We start from the raw sequence: 24378 nt of genomic DNA, 5'->3' as shown, positions 1-24378 counted from the left end.
ATGGAGCAGTGAAGTTAAATGTGTACTATATCAGCAGCACAAAAGGACATTAGTTCTAGTTTAGTTTAGTGTAGCGATACAGCACGGAAACAGGCCCTTTGGCCCACAGAGTGCGCACTGGCCAATGATCTCCGCACTCTAACACTATCCTACACACACTCGGGACAATTTCACATTTCTACCAAGCCAGTTAACCTACAAACCTGTACGTCTTGAAAGTGGGTGGAAACCAACGGTCTCGGAGAAAACCCACGCAGGTAACGGGCAAACTCTGTACAAGCAATTTGAGATTTGTAATATTAAAAAAACACATGTGGTTAAAGTGCACATAGTCAGATTTTAATAAAGGCCATTTTCATATATTTTGGTTTCACCATGTATAAATTACAGCAGTGTTTATACATAGTCCCCCCCATTTCAGGGCTCCGTAATGTTTGGTACATAGCAATGTCATGTAAATCAAAGTAGTCATGTTTAGTATTTTGATGTATATCCTTTGCATGCAATGACTGCTTGAAGTCTGCGATTCATGGACATCACCAGTTGCTGGGTGTCTTCTCTGGTGATGCTCTGCCAGGCCTGTATTGCAGCCATCTTTAGCTTATGGGTGCTTGTTTTGGGGGCTAGTCCCCTTCAGCTTTCTCTTCAGCATATAAAATGCATGCTCAATTGGGTTCAGATCGGGTGATTGACTTGGCCACTCACGAATTGACCATTTTTTAGCTTTGTAAAACTCCTTTGTTACTTTAGCAGTATGTTTGGGATCATTGTCTTGCTGTAGAATGAACCGCCGGCCAATGGGTTTTGAGGCATTTGTTTGAACTTGAACAGATAGGATGTGTCTATACACTTCAGAATTCATTATGCTACTACCATCAGCAGTTGTATCATCAATGAAGATAAGCGAGCCGGTGCCTTCAGCAGCCATACATGCCCATGCCATTTCACCTCCACCACCGTGTTTCACAGATGAGATGGTATGCTTTGGATCTTGGGCAGTTCCTTCTCTCCTCCATACTTTGCTCTTGCCATCACTCTGCTATGTTAATCTTAGTCTCATCTATCCACAAGACCTTTTTCCAGAACTGTGGTTGCTCGTTTAAGTACTTCTTGGCAAACTAACCTGGCCATCCTATTTTTGCAGCGAACCAGTGGTTTGCATCTTGCAGTGTAGCCTCTGTATTTCTGTTCATGAAGTCTACTGCGGACAGTGGTCATTGACAAATCCACACCTGACTCCTGAAGAGTGTTTCTGATCTGTCAGACAGATGTTTGGGGATTTTCCTTTATTATAGAGAGAATTCTTCTGTCATCAGCTGTGGAGGTCTTCCTTGGCCTGCCAGTCCCTTTGCAATTGGTAAGCTCACCAGCGCTCTCTTTCTTCTGAATGATGTTCCAAACAGTTGATTTTGGTAAGCCTAAGGTTTGACTGATGTCTCTAACAGTTTTATTCGTGTTCCTCAGTCTCATAATGGTTTCTTTGACTTTCATTGGCACAATTTTGGTCCTCATGTTGATAAACAGCAATAAAAATTTCCAAAGTGATGGAAAGACTGGAGGAAAGACTAGGTGCTGAGAGCTCTCTTATACCTGCATTAAGGAGGCAATTAAACACACCTGAGCAATTACAAACACCTGTAGAGCCATGTGTGCCAAACATTATGGTGCCATGAAAGGAGGGGGAAGGGGGGGCTATGTATAAACACAGCTGTAATTTCTACATGGTGAAACCAAAATGTATACAACTATCCTTTAATAAAATCAAACAATGTGCACTTTAACCACATGTGATTTTGTTCTAATACAAATCTCAAATTGTGGAATACAGATGCAAATAAATAAATGGTGGGTCTTTGTCTCAAACATAATGGAGGGCACTGTCCATAGGATAGGGTTAGATTTGAGGCAGAGATTGCATTGCATTGAGGGCTGAGAAAGAGAAAAATACATTTTATTTTGTTTGCAAAAACATATTAATTGGTTTGGAAAATATTTAAACATGGAAATGATTCCAATAATGAAGCTACCTTCTGACAAAATTAAAATATCAACACTTACTATATATAAGTGACATGAGTATCAATTTACAATTAAAAAACTTAGCTCACTGAAACATCAACCATGCAATAAAGAAAATACTTTTATAGCTAACAATACTACCTTTATATTTTTCTCATACCTCTGATGTCAATTGCATATTAAAATGAAATAATTTGATGTTTGAAAAACACGATTTTAATTAAGCATTCTTAATTCTTAATTCTTTTCTTTCTCCGCCAGCTCAAGAAGTTCAGAGTGAGGAAACATCTCCTAATCCGATTTTACACAGCCATCATCCAAAGCATGCTCACTTCATCAATAACAGTCTGGTACAGCAGTTTAGACACTCACTCCCGTAATAAACTACAGCGCATTGTCAACAAAGCATCCAAAAACATCAGCACTCCCCTCCCATCAATAGAATCACTCAATCTCAAACGGTCCGTGTCAAGGGTGAAGAAAATCATTTCTGATCCCTCCCACCCAGCTCACATCTTCCACCTGCTGCCGTCAGGATGGTGCTACAGCTCACTGCCCGCCAAAACATCATGATTTAAAAACAGTTTCTATCCACATGCAATTCGAATTCTGAACACTCTATGACAACATCACATAGCCTCGTGCATGTACTGTATACTGTATGTTGTTGTGTTTTATGTTATGTTTGACGGGAATCAGCCTATTTGGTAACATCCTGTACTGAACCTGAATTTCACCAGCTTGACTGTGTGGTCATTAAATAATCTGAATCTGAAGACAAGGTTAATAGCTAAAATTCAGCAATAGTAATGCTGGCTCAAATAACTAAGGCCTGACTACTAAAAAAAAGGACAAAGTGCTGGTGTAACTCAGCAGGTTGGGCAGTATTTCTGGGGAACATGGATAAGTGACGTTTCAGGTTCAGACCCTCTTCAGATTCTGCCTGTCCTGCTGAGTTACACCAGCACCATGTCTTTTTTGTAAACCAGCATCTGCAGTTCCTTGTTTCTGCAGTCCTGACTACAACTCAGTCATGTAATCAAGTTGACTGAAAGACAGCAAAGTTCTCTATTGTTTCCTATCCAAGGGATCCCCTAAATCAAATACAAGTTGCAGATGGGGGAATAACTCAAAGACAGCAGTTTATCAGCAGTTATCAGTGCTGATAACTCTCAAGTACATATGGAATGTACTTCAAACAACACAAATCAGTTCATGTTACAAATTAGTGATGTAGCTGATGCAACCTTGTCGCCCAAGTGTTCTTAACAATTAAAGCATTCCAGAGAACAAACAAACCGGATTATTCTAGGCATCTGACAAACAAATCTCCCTTTCCCAAGCTCCTCTTATTTAGTCACAAAACGTACTTTTTTCTGCTTGTGCCGTGCTCTTTTGGCTGCTTTGCTACTGTTGGCTGGTTTCTGCTCTGAGCTGTTGATGTAGTTTAACAGGTCTTCAACATTCCTTTCATCCACAGGTGGTTCCCGGATTGACCCATTGCTTGATTTTTGTGGGAGCTCCTCTTTGCGTTTTGTTAGCCGTGTCCGCAGCTTCTCCCGGATTTCAGTGTAGTTCCTACTTGTTGGAGCTGCAGGAGGCTTGAATAGAATTGTAAAATTAATTATTTGCATATGTCTCAAGAAATTAATAACATAAGACATTGGAGTAGAATTAGGGCATTTGGCCCATCAAGTCTGCTAACACTTTGAACAATGCTAACTGTGATGTTATTTTGACATGCATTGTTGAGACTAAGAGCATCAATTTACTGAACCTTAGCAATCTTCAATATTAACATTATGTATTATCTTTCCTCTTTCAGTAAATAATTTTGATGTTATCAACCTTAACTTTAAGCATGTATGAATGATCTTTGTCGCAGAGCACGCAAAAGGGAATTGGATTCAAGGTTCCAAAATATTCTTTTCTGAGGAGTAATTCAGTAGTTTGGGACTCAGTGGATCCTCATTACAAACAGATTTGGAAGAATGGGTTGATGAAAAACCTAGTTTTAACAATTAAATGAAGTCATTACATCAATCCCGAGACTTGTGGAGTGAACAAAAAAATATTTTGCTTTAAATTCATTCAATATTCAATATCTAGCCAGTTACTGCAATCTTGTGAACCAACTCATCCAAATGAAAAGGTAGATGTAAAAATTATAATTGTCCTTCACATATCTCTATAATGCTTCACACTCCATAAATTGCCATAGTGTTCTCGATGAAATTTTCCTAACAGCCAATCCCTATAAGAAAATGATCTGTCTAGTTTTGTCTGAACAATTTTATAAAGTCATGATGCAACTTTATAGGACTTTGGTTAGGCCACATTTGGAGTATTGTGTGCAATTCTGGTCGCCCCATTACACGAAGGAAGTGGAAGCTTTGGAAAGGGTACAGAGGAGGTTTACCAGAATTATGCCTGGATTGGGGGAGTATTAGCTTCAGGGAGAAATTGAACAGACTTGGATTGTTTTTGCAAGAACGCTGGAGGTTACAGGTAGACCTGATAGAAGTATTTAATATTATGAGAGGCAGAGATATGGTAGATTGTCAGAATCTTTTTCCCAGGATGAAAAAAAATTAAAAAGATCGAGGGCAGAGCTTTAAGTTGAGAGGGGCAAAGTTAAAAGGAGATGAGCGGGGCAAATATTTTCCACACAGTGGGTGGTGAGTGCCTGAAACACATTGCTGGGCGTGGTGATTGAAGCAAATATGTTAGGGGCAGTTAAAAGATTTTATGGGGCTTATGGATATGCAGGGAATCAAGGGATATGGGTAATGTGCAGGTAGAGAAGTGATGATCTTGGCATCATGTTCAGCACATTGTGGGCCGATGGGCCTGTTCTTGTGCTGTAATGTTCTATGTTAACTTCCTAACTGGATTGCACTCACCGGTCCATGACCAAAGAATTCACAATAGCAACAATCACAGTATTTTCCTTCTTTTTGATTGGCAGAGTGAGATGTGCATGAGCTGTGCTCTGAGCAGCTGTCGTCTTCTTCCAGACTTTCATCTGCATTGTGATTCCGTGTAGGACTATAGGCAGTTTCATTTGTGCACAAACGACTCTTGCATGACTGGTCCCTAGAGAGGCAACAAACTAAGTTTCAAGATTAAAAAAATACAACTGAGCTCGCCAAGCATACTCAATAAAAGTGACTCATTTTGATTTCTATTGGGTGCTCTACACCTCTCTGCATCATCCCATGAGGATAGATGGAGGGACCCCCCCCCCCCCCCCCCCATTCTTCCTTGAACAGAAACTCAACCAATTTCCCTCTACCAACATACCCATTCAGCTATTGAACTTATCCCTGCATTGAGAGTGCTCTTCTAACTCCTTTCACTTTCTCCAGTTCACACGGGCCCAAGCTTTGCTTGTTTTTTTTGTGGGATATGTGGTGCAATCTCTGTTTAAATCTCTTTGGCCGCTTCAACTCTTCTCCTGTAACATCAATAAATTACTGCATTGATACAGCTTCATGACATAAAACACTTGAAAATGTCATTACTTCTGCCTGCAATTTGCACCCTGCTCTCAGTATCACATAGTCCATCTTAGATGCCCTCCTCTTTCTGGATCCTTCACCTCCATCGAAGGAAAAATGAGAGCTGCAAACATCTATTACAAGACTACAGGTTCCCAGTGAGCCGTGTTATGATAAGAGCCAACACGTGCTTGAGGAACAACACCTCATCATCTAACTGGAGACATTACAACTATCCACATTCAATATCAAATTCCCTATATTTGGATAACTTGCTTTCTCTGTAGCAGAACTAGCCATTTCTGCTTTATGTTATCTATCTCTGATATTGGATCAGTTTTCCATTTTCCATTAGTTAAGCTTGACCTTTTAAGCAGAACCCACAACCCCGGATTGAGCAGCAAATAACAGTCAAACAAAGCACCATAGCTAATCAATACAACAGAAAACTTGTGGCAACCCTGAAGTCAACCTGTGAAATATATCTCCTTTATTCATATCAATCCTCTCCACCACCAACTACAAACTACCATTCTTACCTTTTCAATTCCCAATTCGAATGAAAGGTCTAAGACCTGAAACATCAACTCTTTCTTCTTCCATAGATTCTGTTTCACCTATTCAGTCTTATCAACTTTCTTTAAATTTACCATTCAAATTTCAAATTTGTTTGACTTTCACATCAAATTGTGGTACTGGATTAGATTAAGATTCATTAGCGGTTTAGGTAATAAGAAGATTGTTAGCAAATATAAATGAATGAATTAAATTAATCAAATGGAAAAAAATGCCAAAAGTGTTATTGTCATTCAATTACTAAATAAAGCTACATTCCCAGATAATTTATTACCCGGCCCCACAAAGTCAGTTAGTAAACCACTTTGATTTGTCAATTAATTGAAGAAATATTTGGAGAACTAATGCAGCAAAATAAATAAAATAAAAATGTTTATCCATACCAAGTGATTTTTTTTCCTAACCTAATTTACACTTAAGCCACAATGAAGCAGTTTATTACCCAAGGAATAATTGTTCTTAAAACTAGCTGGCATCACTAGCCCCACACAGGAAGGAACCAATGAGTTGCAATATGTTTTGCGAAAATGGATCAATAAGATCAGGTGGTAGCACACAGTAGAGAGGTTTAACTAGAGGACCAGACCAATACAGGCCATAGAAAACTATAACCAAAACCAAATTGCGAAGTGATCAGCAGCACGGCAAACATGTTTTAATGTTCATGCAATTGTAATTTATGTGTGTGTGCGTGTAAAACTTAAAAAAAATGACTTGGACATAAATGTAGGTGGATTTGTTAGTAAGTTTGCAGACAATATCAATATTGTAAATATATACAGTTAATAGCGAGACCCTTAAAAGCATGAATGTTCAGAGGAAACTTGAGATCTAAGTCCCTGAAAGTACCAACAAGTAGAAAGAGTGGTCAAGGTGGCATATGGTATGTTTGCCTTCATTGGTTGGGGCATTGAGCCCCAGTGTCAGGAAGTTATGGTGCAGCTTTATAATTGTTTTATTAGGCCCCATTTGGAGCATGACATGCAATTTTGGTTGCCCCATTACAAGAAGGATGCAGAGGCTTCGAAGAAGGTGCAGAGGTTTACCACAATGCTGCCTGGATTTACGTAGATTGGTTTCTCTGGAATGCCAGAGGTTGAGGGGAGACCTGATAGAAGTATGTAAAATTGTGAGCTGCATAGATGGGATAGACAGTCAGAACCTTTTTACCAGGGTGGAGATATCAAAGACTAGAGGGGACAGATTTAAGGTGAGTGGTGCAATGTTTAAAGATGTGCAGAGCAATATTTTTTTTATTACACAGAGAGTGATGAGTGAATGGGAACGTGCTGCCAGGGGTGGTGATGGAGGCAGATATGACAGTGGCATTTAAGAGGCTTTTAGATAGGCACATGGATATGCAGGGAATGGAAAGTATCGAATCCAAGATTAGTTCATTTTGGCATCATGTTCAGCACAAACATTGTGGGCAGAAGGGCTTAAGCCTGTGCTGCACTTTTCTATGTCATATGTGCAGAGAGTTTCAATTTTATGAGGAATATTTAATGTAAATCTTGAAAATACAAGGGAAATTCAATATCTTGTTCTTTACATGATTGTCCCTCTTCTGAACTTTAGCACAAATCAAATCTGAATCACAGATCTGAAATTACAAAAAAGGTCAATGCTGGCATTGTAACAAAAAATCCCAAATAAACAGGAAGATGGCATAACTAAGGATTGTGATGAGTATGGTGCTTAATTGGGCCTCGAACCAAGATGCTTTAATCATGGGCAGTCTACTCACTCGTGATTTATGGATGTGCAGAGATCAAAACACTCTCTACAAACTGGACAATCCATAGTTATCAGGAGATATGCACTGCAAAGATTTAAAATTGAGACAGGGATTTCAACAAGACTAAAAATAAAACTATCCCCATTGAGTTCTATTTTCAGAGGAATGGGCAAGACATTCACACTGAAATGAACAGAAAATTCGACTGGTCATGAAGCTCCTGTGGAAAAAGAAATAGAGTTTAAGCTTCAGGTCCGCCAAATGTCTCGTGCCTAAAAATTAACATTTCTCTGCCCACGGGTGCTGCCTGATCCACTGAGTGTTTCCATCATTTTGTGGCTATATTTTAGATTTCCAGCATCTACGGTTCTTTTTGGAGTTTCAAACATGCACAGTTCTGGTGTTGTCGATAACTGTTCCAAACGGATGTTCACTGCAATCTCCAGCCAGCTTATCATTTTATGAAACAATTTGGAAAAGAAATACTAACCTGCAGATTCCACTGCCCGATGTAGCTGGATTTGGTGTTGTTGTTACTGGACAAGCTCCATTGTAATGACTGGTGCAAATAGGGGCTCCAGCTGTAGTCTTTGGGAATAACCCATTGTTTGCAATATGAGTGTTAGCACTTGGAGGCACTGGGGTCACAAGCACACCTGTAGAAGCAGCAACAGAGTTTTTTGAAATCAAGGACACATCTGGAGATAGATTATTAGTCAGGGCAACTGCAGAGGTCTTGTGTACATAAGGCAGAACTTGTAGAATACCAGATGCCACAGGTTGTTTCCTATTTGAATTTGTGGAGGTTACAGTGCTATGTGGCACAGTACATGGGGTTGTAGAAGTTGGGTGTCCATGCTGTTGAATAGTAACTGCTGACTCGTTTGCAACTTCAGGAGACTTTGGCGCTGTAAGAGGGTGTTGATGGGAGGACAAGCCAGTGGGACTGTTAGGAGGTGCTGCAAGGACAGAATACCTGTGATCTTCTGTGCAGTGAAACTCGCCACCTACAAGACAAAATCCTGTAGGTTAAACAAAAATAGCAACACAATGGGATAATCCATTACATTTTTCATCACCACATGTTGATAATGATTTAAAAAAAGAGATGTTTCAAATCTGTTCGCAAATGATAAAAGACAAGTATTTGAAAAACAGGCCAGATTAAAAAAACACTGGCAAATAAGTCAAATGCAATAGTTACTAAAATGGGAAAACAAAGAACATGAGCTCAAAATCTAATTTCCCATTTTAGCTGCTATAGTGACCTACAATATTGTCAGATTTAGAGTACAGAGAAGTTGAATCTATATATCAGCCATGATCATATCGAATGGCGGTGCAGGCTCGAAGGGCCGAATGGCCTACTCCTGCACCTATTTTTCTATGTTTCTACACTGCAGCGCTTAGATTGAAGGATCATGTCCTCTGAAGGACAAGAAATTACCACACCAAACCCTGCCGATATCAATGCCTCGAACATTGAATGCAAGCATACCATATGCCTTCTTTCCCACTCTATCTTCTTCTGCTTCAGGGACGAGGTACAGACATGGACCCCCAGATTCCATTGTACATCTATGCTGTTAAAGGTCTTGATATTAGCTGTATACCTTTCACTTGCATTTGTTGTTCCAAAGTGCAACAACCCTCACGTGCTCGTATTAAACTCCAACTGCTATTTCTCCACCCATTTATGTAGCTGATATCTCGCTATAGCTGATATCAACTATATCTCACTCTATATTTCGACAGCCTACCGTGCCAATCTCAATCCCACCAATTTTGGTGTAATCTTTACATTTCACTCCTCTTCTTTCTGCATCTGACAACCTTTAGCTTCCTTTTCACTTCGTCTTTGTCATTTACTCCACATGTCTGGCAATCATTATTTCTCCTCACCTCTACCCACCTTTCACTTACCAAGCTGTATCAACTTATCACTTACTTCTACCCCAACATTGCCTTTCTAGCTTTCTCTCCCACATCTCCTTTCCAACTTTCTTCCTGCTACTCTATCAGTCAGAAGGATAACCAGAAACATCATCTGTCCACTCTCTCCACAGATGCTGCCAGAACTGCTGAGTTCCTCCGCCACTGTGTTTTACTCAAGATTCTAGCATCTGCAATTTCTTGACTGTCCAGCATTTTCTAATTGTCTGCAGTTCTGAGCTTTCTCCTTTCCCACTTTCTTAAATTGTAGGGTTACATTTGGACAATGGACAATGGGTGCAGGAGTAGGCAATTCGGCCCTTCGAGCCAGCACCGGCATTCAATGTGATCATGGCTGATCATCCCCAATCAGTACCTTGCTACTTTCTAACCAATAGGATCCTTTTGGAAACTAAAGAATTTTCAAAATTGACTACTTGTGCGTCCATTGATGCCATAGGAATCTTGTTCAAAACCAGAGGATGCAGTTCACCAGATCCTGAAAATGTATTCATTTCTCCAGTAAAACCTCAAGCTAACATCTTGAGCTTCTTATTTACTTTAATATTTCCAGTTAGTTTGTGTCATCTTCTGTGAAAGCAGACAAAATATTTCAAATTTCTCTGCCATTTCATAATTTTCCAACATAATTTATTTGGCCTCAGTATGCTATGAGACTTACACCAGCTAAAGAATCTACTTTAATTTTTTTTGCCTGATGATTCCCATATTCCTATTCCCGATCAATTCCTTGATCTTCATTTGCTGACCTGGTATTCTCCAAATTCTGGGTAGACACAAAATGCTGGAGTAACTCAGCGGGTCAGGCAGCATCTCTGAAGAGAAGGAATGGGTGACGTTTCGGGTAGAGACCCATCTGTAGACAGGACTGAGCCACCGGGAGATCAGTTAAGTTAAGATCAGGTACGTTAAGCCTCCGTTTAGTCCGTCTTAACCTACCTATCTCCTGGTGGCTCAGCACATCAATTCCCCCTCACATTCCAAATCTGACCTTTCTGTCCTGGGCATCCTCCATTGTCAGAGTGAGGCCCAGCGCAAATTGGAGGAAGAGCACCTCATATTTCGCTTGGGTAGTGTACACCCTAGCGGTATGGACATTGACTTCTTGAACTGCAAATAGCCCTTGCTTTCTCTCTCCATCCCCTCCCCCTTCCCAGTTCCCCCTCAAGTCACAGTCTCCGACTACATTCTCTCTTTGTCCCGCCCCCTCCCCTGACATCAGTCTGAAGAAGCGTCTCGACCCGAAACATCACTCATTCCTTCTCTCCAGAGATGCTGCCTGACACGCTAAGTTATTCCAGCATTTTGTGTCTACCTCATAATAAGCCTTCTCTTTTCATCAAAACACTACCTTTATTTTAATATAAACTCTGATTGTATGGTGATCACTGTTCCTCAAGCTCCTTAGCTACCTAATTATAAATTAACCCCTTCTCATTACATAACATTAAATCTAAAACTGTTTTCCTCGATGGTTCATCAAGACATTTGTCAGTAAAAAACATCTGTCATATACTCCAGACAATCACCATCATCATTGCTAATTTGATTTTCTGATATTCATGTCCCCCCATGAGTACTTATGCCTTTAATGAGCAACTCCAATTTTCAAATTTGTAATCTTCACTGCTTTACTGCTTGATAAAAATCTATCTTCAAGCATACCACATTACCTTGAAGCAGCATAAGCTTCTTTAGTCTAACACAATCTTCGAGCTCCTTTGCAATAGGTGAATCACCTTGCTTGAGGAGCTTTTAATTTCTTAATCGAATGTCGGTTGGTTGAAATCTTTAAAATATTTCCAAAAATCTTTTCAGTCCATATTCATCTAGACAAATCTTTTCATCTAATTAGCCCATCTTCCTAGTCCAATGTATTCCTCGTGGCAACATAATTGGGTTTATACTCAAGAAACATTTTGACATCATTTTACTCGTGCATAGAAAATACACCATGATCACTTATTTTCTCGAGCCCCATCATACAAGACAATCATAGAAACATAGAAAATAGGTGCAGTACGCCATTCGGCCCTGCACCGCCATTCAATATGATCATGGCTGATCATCCAACTCGGTATCCCATCCCTGCCTTCTCTCCATACCCCCCGATCCCTTTAGCCACAAGGGCCACATCTAACCTCCTCTTAAATATAGTCAATGAACTGGCCTCAACTACCTTCTGTGGCAGAGAATTCCACAGATTCACCACTCTCTGTGTAAAATGGCTGATCATGGCTCATGGCTGATCTGCCTGTAACTTCAAGTCCAAAATATTGTCTATTCTACTTCTTAACTCAGCATCCACAGTTGAGTTAGAGAATTCCAAACATACAAAATCTCCAAAGAGAATATTCATATTTGTTTTCATTTGTACATCATCTTTATCCCTGAGATGAGTTAACCGATTTCCCCAGATAAAATTAATTTAAGTCATGCCTTGTTAATGTATTGCTTTTGCTGCAGGTTTACTTATTCATTTTTCTTGTCCAAATATTATGCTGCTTTTTATGATGCTATCAATACTGCATTGATTTTGTCCTTTACTATCTGTTATCTCAACCTATACCGAATCTAGTTCGGCTAGTTTCTTCTTGGTCAACATCATTCATCACCTCAAGTCAAAAATTAACACTGATACAGTCTACCCACATGCCTAATTTTATATTCAGTCTTTCTAAAGTATACTGACATTTTAATCTCAAACTAAAAAGTCAGTACAGGTGCACAACCTTTTATCCGAAGTTCCAAATAACGAAAAGCTCCGAATAGCGGACATTTGTTCGGTCCTTGAAGAAAGGTCCTTGAAGACGTTCACCGAGGGCGGCCCGCAGAGGTGACAGCGGAACCTCCGGTCGGTCCTCGAAGAAAGGGGAACTAAATCCCCATTCATAAAAGAGAAGGTGAGGGTATATTGCGCGGGAGGGTTAATAATTGACAATCTGCTGCTGCCTGCCAGCTGAGTTAAAAAGTTCCCACGGTAGACTCACGATACACAGTGTATCGTGATTCTTGCGTGGGAACTTTTTAAAGTCAGCGGGCAGGCAGAAGCAAATTGTCGCTCCCTTCAGTTTCACCCCACCTACACCCCTCTGCTTCCCGGCCATATGTGTGACCCCTTCCCTCCCCTCTCCAGCTCCCCGCCCATTGCACCTGCGAGGGGGCTTTGCACTGTCTTCACGTCGGGGATGCCAGCGGGTCAATGCCAGTCACCGGAGACGTCAGGACCAACGGGACACCGACCCCCAGGCCCACTGCAAGCACGGAGATCCCAGAGACCCACAGCCAGCAGCAGCCCAACCCCGTTCCAACTCCAGAGGAACACGCTCCCCGTAGGGACAGAAGCTGATGGTGTGCAAGGTACGTCTTGGTCTTGCAGATGAGGCAGCGCAGCTCGGGCTGTGACGTCTCCGGCCACCCCCCTGTACAGGAGCTGAGACTGGGAACTGTGGGGTTATTTGCAGTTGCAGAGGGAGGGGGCAAGGGCGGTACAGTTCCCAGTCTCAGCTCCAGTCCAGGGGAGTGGCCGGAGACGTCAGGACCAACGGGACACCGACTGCAAGCACGGAGATCCCAGAGACTCACAGCCAGCAGCAACTCTAGCCCAGCCCCGCTCCAACTCCAGAGGAACCCGGGTTGCGGTTGAGGGGGCGCAGCTCAGGCTGTGGGCGAACTGCCACTTGTCGCTGTAGCGGCGCATCGGGGAGCGGGTTCCTGTTGGTCCTGACGTCTCCGGCCACCCCCCTGGACAGGAGCTGAGAGACGTCAGGACTACCAGAAACCGCTCCCCGATGGGCCGCTACAGCGACAAGTGGCAGTTCGCCCACAGCCCGAGCTGCTCCCCCTCATCGGGACACCGACCCCCAGGCCCATTGCAAGCACGGAGATCCCAGATCAGCAACTCCAGCCCAGCCCCGCTCCAACTCCAGAGGAACACGCTCCCCATAGGGGCAGAAGCTGATGGTGTGCAAGGTACGTCTTGTTCTTGGGGTGGCGCAGCTCGGGCTGTGGGCGAACTGCCACGTGTCGCCGTAGCGGCCCATCGGGGAGCGGATTCCTCTGGAGTTGGAGGGACAGGGAGACACAGCGGCTTTTGAGAAAGGTGGGCAATCACTTCCAAAGTTCTGCCCACAGTCAGTACACCTCTCCTATACTTGTCTCCCGCACTAAGATCATCTCGTAGAGAATGATCCCAGCCTAACCCTCCCTATTCTCTCCTATTCTGGAAGAAAAAACTACATTGAAGACTCAAACTCGCGATCGAGTAACTGCCAGGATCGAGGCGCAAACTCGCGATCTTGCGGATAGGAGCCGAGCACTCTACCACTGAGCCAGCCGTTAAAATCTACGCTAAAAATCTTCCATTCCTAAAGCTGAAAAATTCTGAATTACGAAAAGTGTCTGGTCCCAAGGCTTTCGGATAAAAGGTTGTGCACCTGTATTCAATGAAAGTTAACAGTGAAACCCATTTTACTCTATGAATGCTATGTCCGTCTATTTTGTCTGAATTGTTCTTGTATCCAGGTACATCTATAATTTTAGCTTTGCTTCTCCATAACCATCCATCCATTTGTTCTTGATTTAATTGAGATAATTAGTCATCAGCTTCATGTTTGTATCATGTTATTGCAATGATAGGACCAAGTAGAATAACGGAGTAATATTTCATTAATTAATTCTTTCAGAAACAAAGAACAAAAGGGCACCAAGTGCTGCTGTAACTCAGCAGGTCAGGCAGCATCTTTGGAGAACATGGACAGGTGACGTTTCAACTCAAGACCCTTCTTCAGACTTTCAGGACCCTATTTATATTAAAGCCATTTCCCTTTCTTCACCTATGCACTTTGTTCATAGGTTGAAAACTTTGTTCAAACGTTCATGCACTTTTGTTTCGCAATCTCTGACAACCATATAACAATTACAGCACGGAAACAGGCCATCTCGGCCCTACAAGTCCGTGCCGAACAACTTTTTTCCCTTAGTCCCACCTGCCTGCACTCATACCATAACTCATCCATATGCCTATCCAATTTATTTTTAAATGATACCAACGAACCTGCCTTAACCACTTCCACTGGAAGCTCATTCCACACCGTTACCACTCTCTGAGTAAAGAAGTTCCCCCTCATATTACCCCTAAACTTCTGTCCCTTAATTCTGAAGTCATGTCCTCTTGTTTGAATCTTCCCTATTCTCAAAGGGAAAAGCTTGTCCACATCAACTGTCTTTCCCTCTCATCATTTTAAAGACCTCTATCAAGTCCCCCCTTAACATTCTGCGCTCCAGAGAATAAAGACCTAACTTATTCAACCTTTCTCTGTAACTTAGTTGTTGAAACCCAGGCAACATTCTAGTAAATCTCGTCTGTACTCTCTCTATTTTGTTGACATCCTTCCTATAATTGGGCGACCAAAATTGTACACCATACTCCAGATTTGGTCTCACCAATGCCTTGTACAATTTTAACATTACATCCCAGCTTCTATACCCAATGCTCTGATTTATAAAGGCTAGCATACCAAAAGCTGTCTTTACCACCCTATCTATATGAGATTCCACCTTCAAGGAACTATGCAGTTATTCCCAGATCCCTCTGTTCAACTGCATTCTTCAATTCCCTACCATTTACCATGTATGTCCTATTTTGATTTGTCCTGCCAAGGTGTAGCACCTCACATTTATCAGCATTAAACTCCATCTGCCATCTTTCAGCCCATTCTTCAAAGGACTCCACAATATGTTGAGTTCATCATTAGGATGGGGTGAGCCATTTTAAAACACTGCCTAGGAACTTTTTGAACTCAAGAAAGCGTTCGTTTGAGGGTTGCTGATTTGAACGTGCTAATGGCCTAAATCACTCTGTAGACTTTGGAAATCCTCTTCATTATCCACAACACCCCCTATCTTGGTATCATCTGCATACTTACTAATCCAATTTACCACACCTTCACCCAGATCATTGATGTACATGACAAACAACAAAGGACCCAACACAGATCCCTGAGGCACCCCACTAGTCACCTGCCTCTAACCCGACAAACAGCCATCCACCATTACCCTCTGGCGTCTCCCATTCAGCCACTGTTGAATCCATCTTGCTACTCCTGCATTTATAACATAACAGTTGAACCTTCTTAACCAACCTTCCATGAGGAGCCTTGTCAAGGGCATTACTAAAGTCCATATAGACAACATCCACTGCTTTACCCTCGTCAATTACCCTAGTAACCTCTTCAAAAAATTCAAGAAGATTAGTCAAACATGACCTTCCGGGCACAAATCCATGTTGACTGTTCCTAATCAGAACCTGTTTATCCAGATGCTTATGTATATTATCTCTAAGTATCTTTTCCATTAATTTGGCCACCACTGAAGTCAAACTAACAGGTCTATAATTGCTAGGTTTACTCTTAGAACCCTTTTTAAACAATGGAACAACATGCACAGTACGCCAATCCTCGGGGATATTCCCGTTTCTAATGACATTTGAAATATTTCTGTCATAGCCCCGGCTATTTCTACACTAACTTCCCTCAATGTCCTAGGGAATATCCTGTCAGGACCTGGAGACTTATCCACTTTTATATTTTTCAAAAGTGTCAGTACTTCTTTTACTTTGAAATTCATAGTATCCATAGCTACCATACTAGTTTCCCTTACCTCACATAATTCAATATCCTTCTCCTTGGTGAATACCGAAGAAAATAAATTGTTCAATATCTCCCCCATCTCTTTTGGCTCTGCAGATAGCTGTCCACTGTCTCTCCAATGGACCAATTTTATCCCTCGTTATCCTTTTGCTATTAATATAGCTGTCGAAACCCTTTGGATTTACTTTCACCTTACTTGCCAAAGCAACCTCATATCTTCTTTTAGCTTTTCTAATTTCTTTCTTAAGATTCTTTTTACATTCCTTATACTCCTCAAGCACCTCATTTACTTCATGCTGCCTATAATTATTGTAGATCTCCCTCTTTTTCCGAACAAGATGTCCAATTTCCTTGAAAACCAGGGCTCTTTCCAATTTTTACCGTTTCCTTTCAACCGAACAGGAACATAAAGATTCTGTACTCTTAAAATTTCCCCTTTAAATGTCCTCCATTTCTCCTCTACATCCTTCCCATAAAACAAAATGTCCCAGTTCACTCCTTTTAAATCATTTCGTATCTCATCAAAGTTAGCCTTTCTCCAATCAAAAATCTCAACCCTAGGTCCATTTCTGACCCTCTCCATAATTATATTGAAACTAATGGTATTGTGATCACTGGACCCGAAGTGCTCCCCAACGCATACCTCCGCCACCTGTCCCATCTCATTTCCTAACAGGAGGTCCAGCATTGCCCCTCCTCTAGTAGGTACCTCTATGTATTGATGCAAAAAACTATCCTGCACACATTTTACAAACTCCAAACCATCCAGCCCATTTACAGAATGTGTAACATGCTCTTTGTTATTTCATAACAATCAATTGTAAACATACTTTATGTTTAACAAGAATGTGTAACAAGCTCTTTGTTATTTCATAACAATCAATTGTAAACATACTTTAATTCAATGTCTGATTTTGATCCTTCAATATTTCAGTCCAAGTTGTAGTTTAATATACAAGATAACGAGGCAGACATGGGAGAGTTGAATTGTGCATATTTCAAAGGCTTTTCTATTGAAGTAGAAATAAGAAGACTTCACAAATTCATTGCTGCCAAAGTTAACATGCACCTATACCATCCACAAGCATGCATTGTCAATGAAAACATTGAAATCTTCTGCACATCCTTCCGATAGAAATAAATGAACGTGAATTATCTCCAAATGGCTGTGTGTTCACAAGTAGGTTAAGGATGATTTTCCCAAAATAATCAATTGTAATGCCATATTGATATCATGCATGATAACAACAAGCAACTCTCAACTTCATTTTCCGACTTCTGTTGTACTATACCCTAATCCTACCTTGAAGACAATGAAAACAAGGAAACAAGGAAGGCAAGTGTAACACAAGTTAACAGTAAATACCATTCAAGTTTATCAGACATTACCTGGTGGAGTCGGCCTTCTGGACATATTCTTACATTGCACAGAACTGTTTTTCACTGAGACACAAGAGGGCGATCTTGAACAGTCACTAGTTACCCTGTTGGATTCCTGGTACGGAACAAATCGAGGGGGAAGAAACGTCAAGAAAGCTACTAAAATGAGATGAAAATATACAAACAAAAGATAGTTTGTTTTGTAATGGTCAGACAGGAATACATTTCCAAGATACAGGTAGTTCTGTTAAAATCCATGTTTCCATTTCTCAAATTTGATTAAATGCGACTGATGAATTAGGGAACATTTTTTTAATTACTCTGGCCAAATTAATAATAATGCAATTTCAATTGAGAACTAGAGAATCACTTAACAGATGCTTTAAAAAGTGGAATGCAGAAAAAAAGCTAGCTTGGGGAAAGTCAAGGGTATTCCCATGTAGCCTCCCTGTAGCATGGTGGCACAGTGGTAGAACTGCTGCCTTACAGCGCCAGAGACCTGGGTCATTCATGACTACGGGTGCTGTCTGTGCAGAGTTTGCATTCTCTCTGTGATCGTGTAGATTTTTCCCGGGTGCCCAGTTTCCTCCCACAAAGACATGCGAGTCTGTAAGTTAATTGGCTTCAGTAAATAATAAATTGTTCCTAGTGCGTGGGATAGCGCTCATGTATGGGGTGATTGCTGGTCGGCGCACACTCGGTGGGCCAAAAGAGATCTGCACTGTATCTTTAAACTAAGTAATCAGATACCATTGTCTCTTTAAAACACTCTTAGTTTCATCACTGATGGCCATTGAAATAGACAAGCCATGGCTTTCATTGACACATGCAATAAGATTCTCTTAGACAATGTGCAATCTTTAGTATTTTATTGCAATATGCTATCTTTTTGCAGGAAATTTTGCAGGAAACGTACCCGGTGTTGGGGGGTGGGGGGGGGTGGGAATCCAGTACCAGGGACCACAGTTTAAGACTAAGGGGCAAGCCATTCAGAAGGAGATGAGGAAAAACTTTTTCACACAGATGCGAGTCTGTGGAATTCTCTGCCTCAGAGGGCGATGGAGGCTGGTTCTCTGGATGCTTTCAAGAGCGAACTAGACAGAGCTCTTAAAGATAGAGTCAAGGGATATGGGGAGAAGGCAGGAACAGGGTGCTGATTGTGGATGATCAGCCATGATCACATTGAATGGTGGTGCTGGCTCGAAGGGGCGAATGGTCTACTCCTGCACCTATTGTCTATTATGGCTGTAATGCCAAATGAGCAATTCTTGAAGGAAAAAAAAGTGATTTTGTATATAACCGATGTAGCTCCGGTCTGTTTCAATGCTACTCATATAAAATGACTGGAAGAGGGCCATCAGTGCAGCAATACACAGGCAAAAACCATTTCATTTTGACATTAAAATGTAATCATTATACACTGACTATCAGAGTTACAAGAGAATCCAGCACAAAAATCAGATACTCTAATTTTCCACATTAGTTTGATGTTTTGAAACCATTTGCTTCAGTAGATGCAGAAATTAGTTTGTTTAACCTCTGCATTTTCAAAACTTGTTCAGTCATGTTCTTCTTACTGAAGCAGCCAAGGAATCAGTAGCAACAGTGCAGTTTTTCCCAATCCACAAAAACAGATTTTTATTGTTGCGGAGAAAACACATGAACTGAAAAGGATTTGCTGAACTGACACAGAAATGTTAACATTGCACAAGGGAGAGATAAAGGCAAATTATTTTCTGTTCAAATTTTATCTACTATGGTTGAAACCAAACTTGCTATGTTATATGCAATTTCAATGTTGGATTTTAAACATAATATTCAATAGATCAGTTGAAATAATTACAGTAGTAGTTTTCAAAAGGATCAGGATTAATAGGCGAGAAGAAAAATAAAACAGGGATATGGGGAAAGAGTCTTACTTTTCAGAAAAGCTCGATAGGTTGAATAGCCTTATTCTCTGACAAAAATAAAAACAAAACTGCCCGATGTACTAAACAAATGAACCAACATCTTTCCATAGACGTAGAAACAAAGAACTGCACGTGCGAGTTTATACCATAGACCAAAATGCTGGAGTAACTAAACTAGTCAAATGGCATGTACACAAAAATGCTGGAGAAACTCAGCGGGTGCAGCAGCATCTATGGAGCGAAGGAAATGGGCAACGTTTCGGGCCGAAACCCTTCTTCAGACAAACGGCATATCTGGAGAAAAGGGACAGGTGACATCATGGGTTGGGACCCCTCTTCAATCTGACCCGAAAAGTCGCTTCTTTTTTCTCCAGAGATGCTGCCTGACCTGCTGAGTTACTCTGAGAACTTTGTGTCTATCTTTCCATTGATGTTGTGTAATTAAAAGAGATTAGAACTGAAAGGGTAAAGGGCCTTGGCGGATTTTTCGGCGACTGCCGGCATCATATTGGGGTTGCCAAAAGATTTTGAACATTTCAAAATCAAGCATCTACAAACAAAAGTTGCGACAATTGAGTAAATACCGTGCGTTGATACGCCATCACGGCGCAACTTTTTTTGGTGACCTGATATTTCAGTCAATGATGCCGGTAGGCGCTGGAAAAATCGCCAAGTGGGATAGGCCCTTAAAGGGTGTATGTGTAGAGGATTAGCAGTTACAGGGAATGTGTAAAAACAAGATGAAAGACTGGGGGTAATAGAAATTGCAGATTATATACATGACAAAGGAAACAGATTTATGATGTTGGAACTAAAAGATAAGATGCCAAATAGCTAAATCCGCAGTGCGGAGAGGCGGCAGTGCGGAGAGGCGGCACCGACTTTTTCATCGGGAGCCTGGGAGCTCCAAACCGGAGCGGGCGGCCTTGTCGGCTTCGGCAGCTGCGGTCTCCAACCAGGAAGCGGTCGTTCCAGGTGGCCGAGCCGCCGAAAGGACTCTCCCGACGCCAGGGCAAGACCACCCGGTGAGAACGGCCAGGGACATCGGGCCTCCATAGAGGCAATTGTGGTGGCCTCAATAGGCCTGACTTTGGGGTGATCATGGGGTGGGGACTGGACATTGTGCCTTCCCCCACAGTGCTATCCACTGTGGGGGGATGATTTTTTTTTTGTCTAATTGCAGTCCTGTAGGTCTGTGTCCAAGATGGCTGCCGTGAAGAGAGAGTGGACGCTGGCGCGCTTTGGCTGCTGCTGCTCTCTCTTCACACTGTGTTTTTGATTTTCTGTTTTTGGATTGAATTCTGTTTTTAATTTCTGTCTCTGTGATGTCTTTATTACTTGTTTTATTCCGATTATATGTTTTTATTCCGATTACTATGTAAGGTGTCTTTGAGATGTCTGAAAGGCGCCCATTAAATAAAATTTATTATTATTATTATTATTATTATTATTATTAAATCAAGCCAATTTGAAAGACAAGTCTGATCTAAACAAGATAAGTAACTGGGGCCAGGACAAACAAGGGGTATGCTGACAAAAGGTGTTGAGGAAAGTACTGACTGACTGAGTGATTAACTGCCTGTGACACATCAGGTATAAATATACTGTTTGTGCTCAATACAATTGAGTGGGTCCACGAGGAGCAGCGAGTATGTAGCCATTCTCGTGAGTGCTCTCCCACTCCCGCATGCGCAATAAAAAGGAGTTGTTACATTCTTAAAGTGACTAATGTGGTTTGTTGTCTGATAGCGCGGATAGAACTTTAACATAATCTGCTGAGTGTTTTCCAGCATTCTCTTTTTATTTTTGATTTCCAACATATACAGGCTTTATAAAAAATATATCAACTTATTTTCTAAAATGTGTCTTCCTGCACGTGATCCAAATCCCTCTATTCCTTGCACTTAGTTCCATGTGCCTCTCAAAAAGCCTCTTAAACGCCACTATTTTATCTGCCTCACCACCACCTCTGGCAATCTGTTCCAGGCCCCCACCACTGTCCGTGTAAAAATATTTGCCCCACACATTTCCATTAAACATTCAATCTCTCACTTTATAGCTGTGCCCTCTAGTCTTCGACGTTTTCACCCTGGGGAAAAAGGTTCTGACCGTCTATCCTATTCATGCCTCTCTCAATTTTATATACTTAATAGTATAACCTCAGGCGTTCCTCTCCCTTTAGTTGAAACACTCTAATTCAGACAGCATTCGGGTTACTTTCTCTGCACCCTCTCCAAAACTACCACTTATTTCCTGTAATGCGACAACTAGAACTGGTTGAGACTGGACATTGTAATTAACAACACATGGGTGGCACAGTGATGCAGTGGTAGAGTTGCTGCCTTACAGCGCTAGAGACCCAGGTTCGATCCCAACTACGGGTGCTGTCTGTACGTAGTTTGTACGTTCTCCCTGTGACCATGCGCATTTTATCTGAGATCTTCGGTTTCCTCCTATACTTCAAAGACCTACAGGTTTGTAGGTTAATTGGCTTGCTAAAAATGTAAATTGTCCCTAGTGCGTGCAGGATGGTATTAATGTGTGGGGATCGCTGATCGGTGCGGACTCGGAGGGCCGAATGACCTGTTACCTCTAAACTAAAACACAATTCAAATCAGCCCATGATCAGCTTGCTTTCTAAGTTAACCTGTCAAAACTGAGATGCAGGTGTAGGCTTCCTGTCAGGACTAGCCACCAAGGCTCTGGACTTCAACTAAAACACGACTTTGGACAGCAACGTCACTGAAGGGCAAATTTAAATTCACTGAAAGTTAAATACCGTTTGCCAAGGATGCATTCAGCTCCATAGTATCGCTTACTTAATAACAATTACATTAAAGGCAGGCCTTTGATCCTCACTAGAGGCTTCTGATATGAGGCAATTGTACATAAGAAACAAATCACTTCAGTTCCCAAGCCGAAAATGGATACCAGATTAGATGCCTATCTCCAACTAGTTCTCCTTTTTCCTCTTCAGCATTTTCCTGCATTTCCTTCCCTTTGAATTCCAATTTACCTCCTTACCTTTGTAAGTAAGCCATTAGGAGTGGTTGCACACATTTGAAGTTGCTGTGCTTGCTGTGGATGAGGCGTACTTGATGCCAATGTCTGTCGATGCATTTGATGGCAGCAGTGGATTGCAGAGTGATGACATTTTTCTGTTGATAACCTGTGGAGAATGGAAACTCCATCTCCTTCCATCAGTGTTCTCACTGACTCATCAGTTATTTCTTTATGTGCTTGACATTCACCTTGTCCTACCTGAAACAAAATAAGGTGCACTTTCAATTACTCATTTCCTATCACATATTGTAGAGTGCACATCAAATGGGTGCAGAAGTACATTCAAATTATGAAAAACTTAAACCAATTAATCTTAAGTTTTTTAACATATTTAGCCAGCGTAACACGCATTGTTTTTCTAATTGTTATAAACAGAACATACATAAGGGAATTAAACAATCATCCTTTCTGGTTCTTTTTTCCCCCCAAGTTGCCACAGAAAGTAACCAAACCAAGAAACACACAGGAATAGTGTAATAAACAAATTGCCATTAGGCTTGCAAATACAGATGCAGTTTGGGTAACACCTGAAAATGAAGACATATTCACTTATCCTCATTCTAAAAGTTTAACTATATTAGAGGAATTAGTTTAAAAAAGTTTTTATAATAAATATAGTTAAAATTCTATTACACACTAAAAGAAATGTCAGAATCTGATGTTTGTACTGAGCATGGTAAATTATCTGTCACAGAGCATAGAGCATGGAAAAGAGCCCTTAGGCCCAACTCAACCATGCTAACCAAGATGCCGCATTGAAGCTATTCCCAAATTCGGCCTAAATCTCTCTGAACCTTTCCAACCCATATACCCGTCCTAATGTATTTTAAATATTGTTATTGTGCCTGCCTCAACTACTTTCTCTGGCAACTCATTCCATATATCCTCCACCCTCTGCATGAAAAAGTCACCCTTCAGGTTATATTAAATATTGTCCATCTCACTTTAAAACAATTTCCTCTGGTTCCTGACTCCCCGACCCTGGGAAAAAGACTATGCATTCACCATACCTCTTCTTGTCATGACTTTATACACCTCTCAAATATCACCTCTCATCTTCCGATGCTCCAAGGAATAAAGTCCAAGTCTTTCTAATCTCTCCCTATAGCTCAGGGCCTCAATCCTGGCAACATCCTTCTAAATCATCACTGCACCTTTTCCAGCTTAATGGCATGCTTCGTATAGCAGGCTGACCAAATCTAAACACGATATTCCAAGTACGCCCTCACCAACGACTTGTACAACTGTAATATAATATCCCAACTTCGATACTCAATTCCCTGAATGAAAAAAGCCAATATGCCAAAAGCTTTCTTGACTATCCTATCTACCTGTGACGCCACTTTCACTGAACTCTGTAATTGTAATCAGAGATCATTCTACTCTGCAACACTCCCCAGATCCTTGCCATTCACTGTGAAGGTTCAGCCTTAGTGTGACTTCCCAAAAGACAACGCCTCACAATTATCCAAATTAAACTTGATTTGCCATTTCTCGGCCCACTTGCCCAGATGATCAACATCCCACTATAATTCTTGATGACGAGCTTCATTGTCTACATTACCACCTATTTTATTGTCATCTGCAAA

The 24378-nt window shown here is 41.2% G+C and overlaps 1 protein-coding gene across 1 annotated transcript in view; it reads right to left on the bottom strand.

The window, feature by feature from the left end:
- The window catches only part of fam193b (family with sequence similarity 193 member B), a 69277-nt gene that overhangs the window by 9579 nt on the left and 35320 nt on the right, over window positions 1–24378 (bottom strand). Inside the window, exons 3-7 of the mRNA XM_055642926.1 lie at window positions 22751–22987; window positions 17826–17931; window positions 8324–8855; window positions 4923–5115; window positions 3390–3620 (exon numbers count right to left, since the gene is read on the bottom strand). Of these exons, the coding sequence (XP_055498901.1) occupies window positions 3390–3620; window positions 4923–5115; window positions 8324–8855; window positions 17826–17931; window positions 22751–22987 (1299 nt within the window). The remainder of the gene's footprint in view (window positions 1–3389; window positions 3621–4922; window positions 5116–8323; window positions 8856–17825; window positions 17932–22750; window positions 22988–24378) is intronic.

Source organism: Leucoraja erinacea, chromosome 11, assembly GCF_028641065.1.
Source record: "Leucoraja erinacea ecotype New England chromosome 11, Leri_hhj_1, whole genome shotgun sequence".
NCBI lineage: Eukaryota > Metazoa > Chordata > Chondrichthyes > Rajiformes > Rajidae > Leucoraja > Leucoraja erinaceus.
This window is presented reverse-complemented; position numbering and strand designations above follow the sequence as displayed.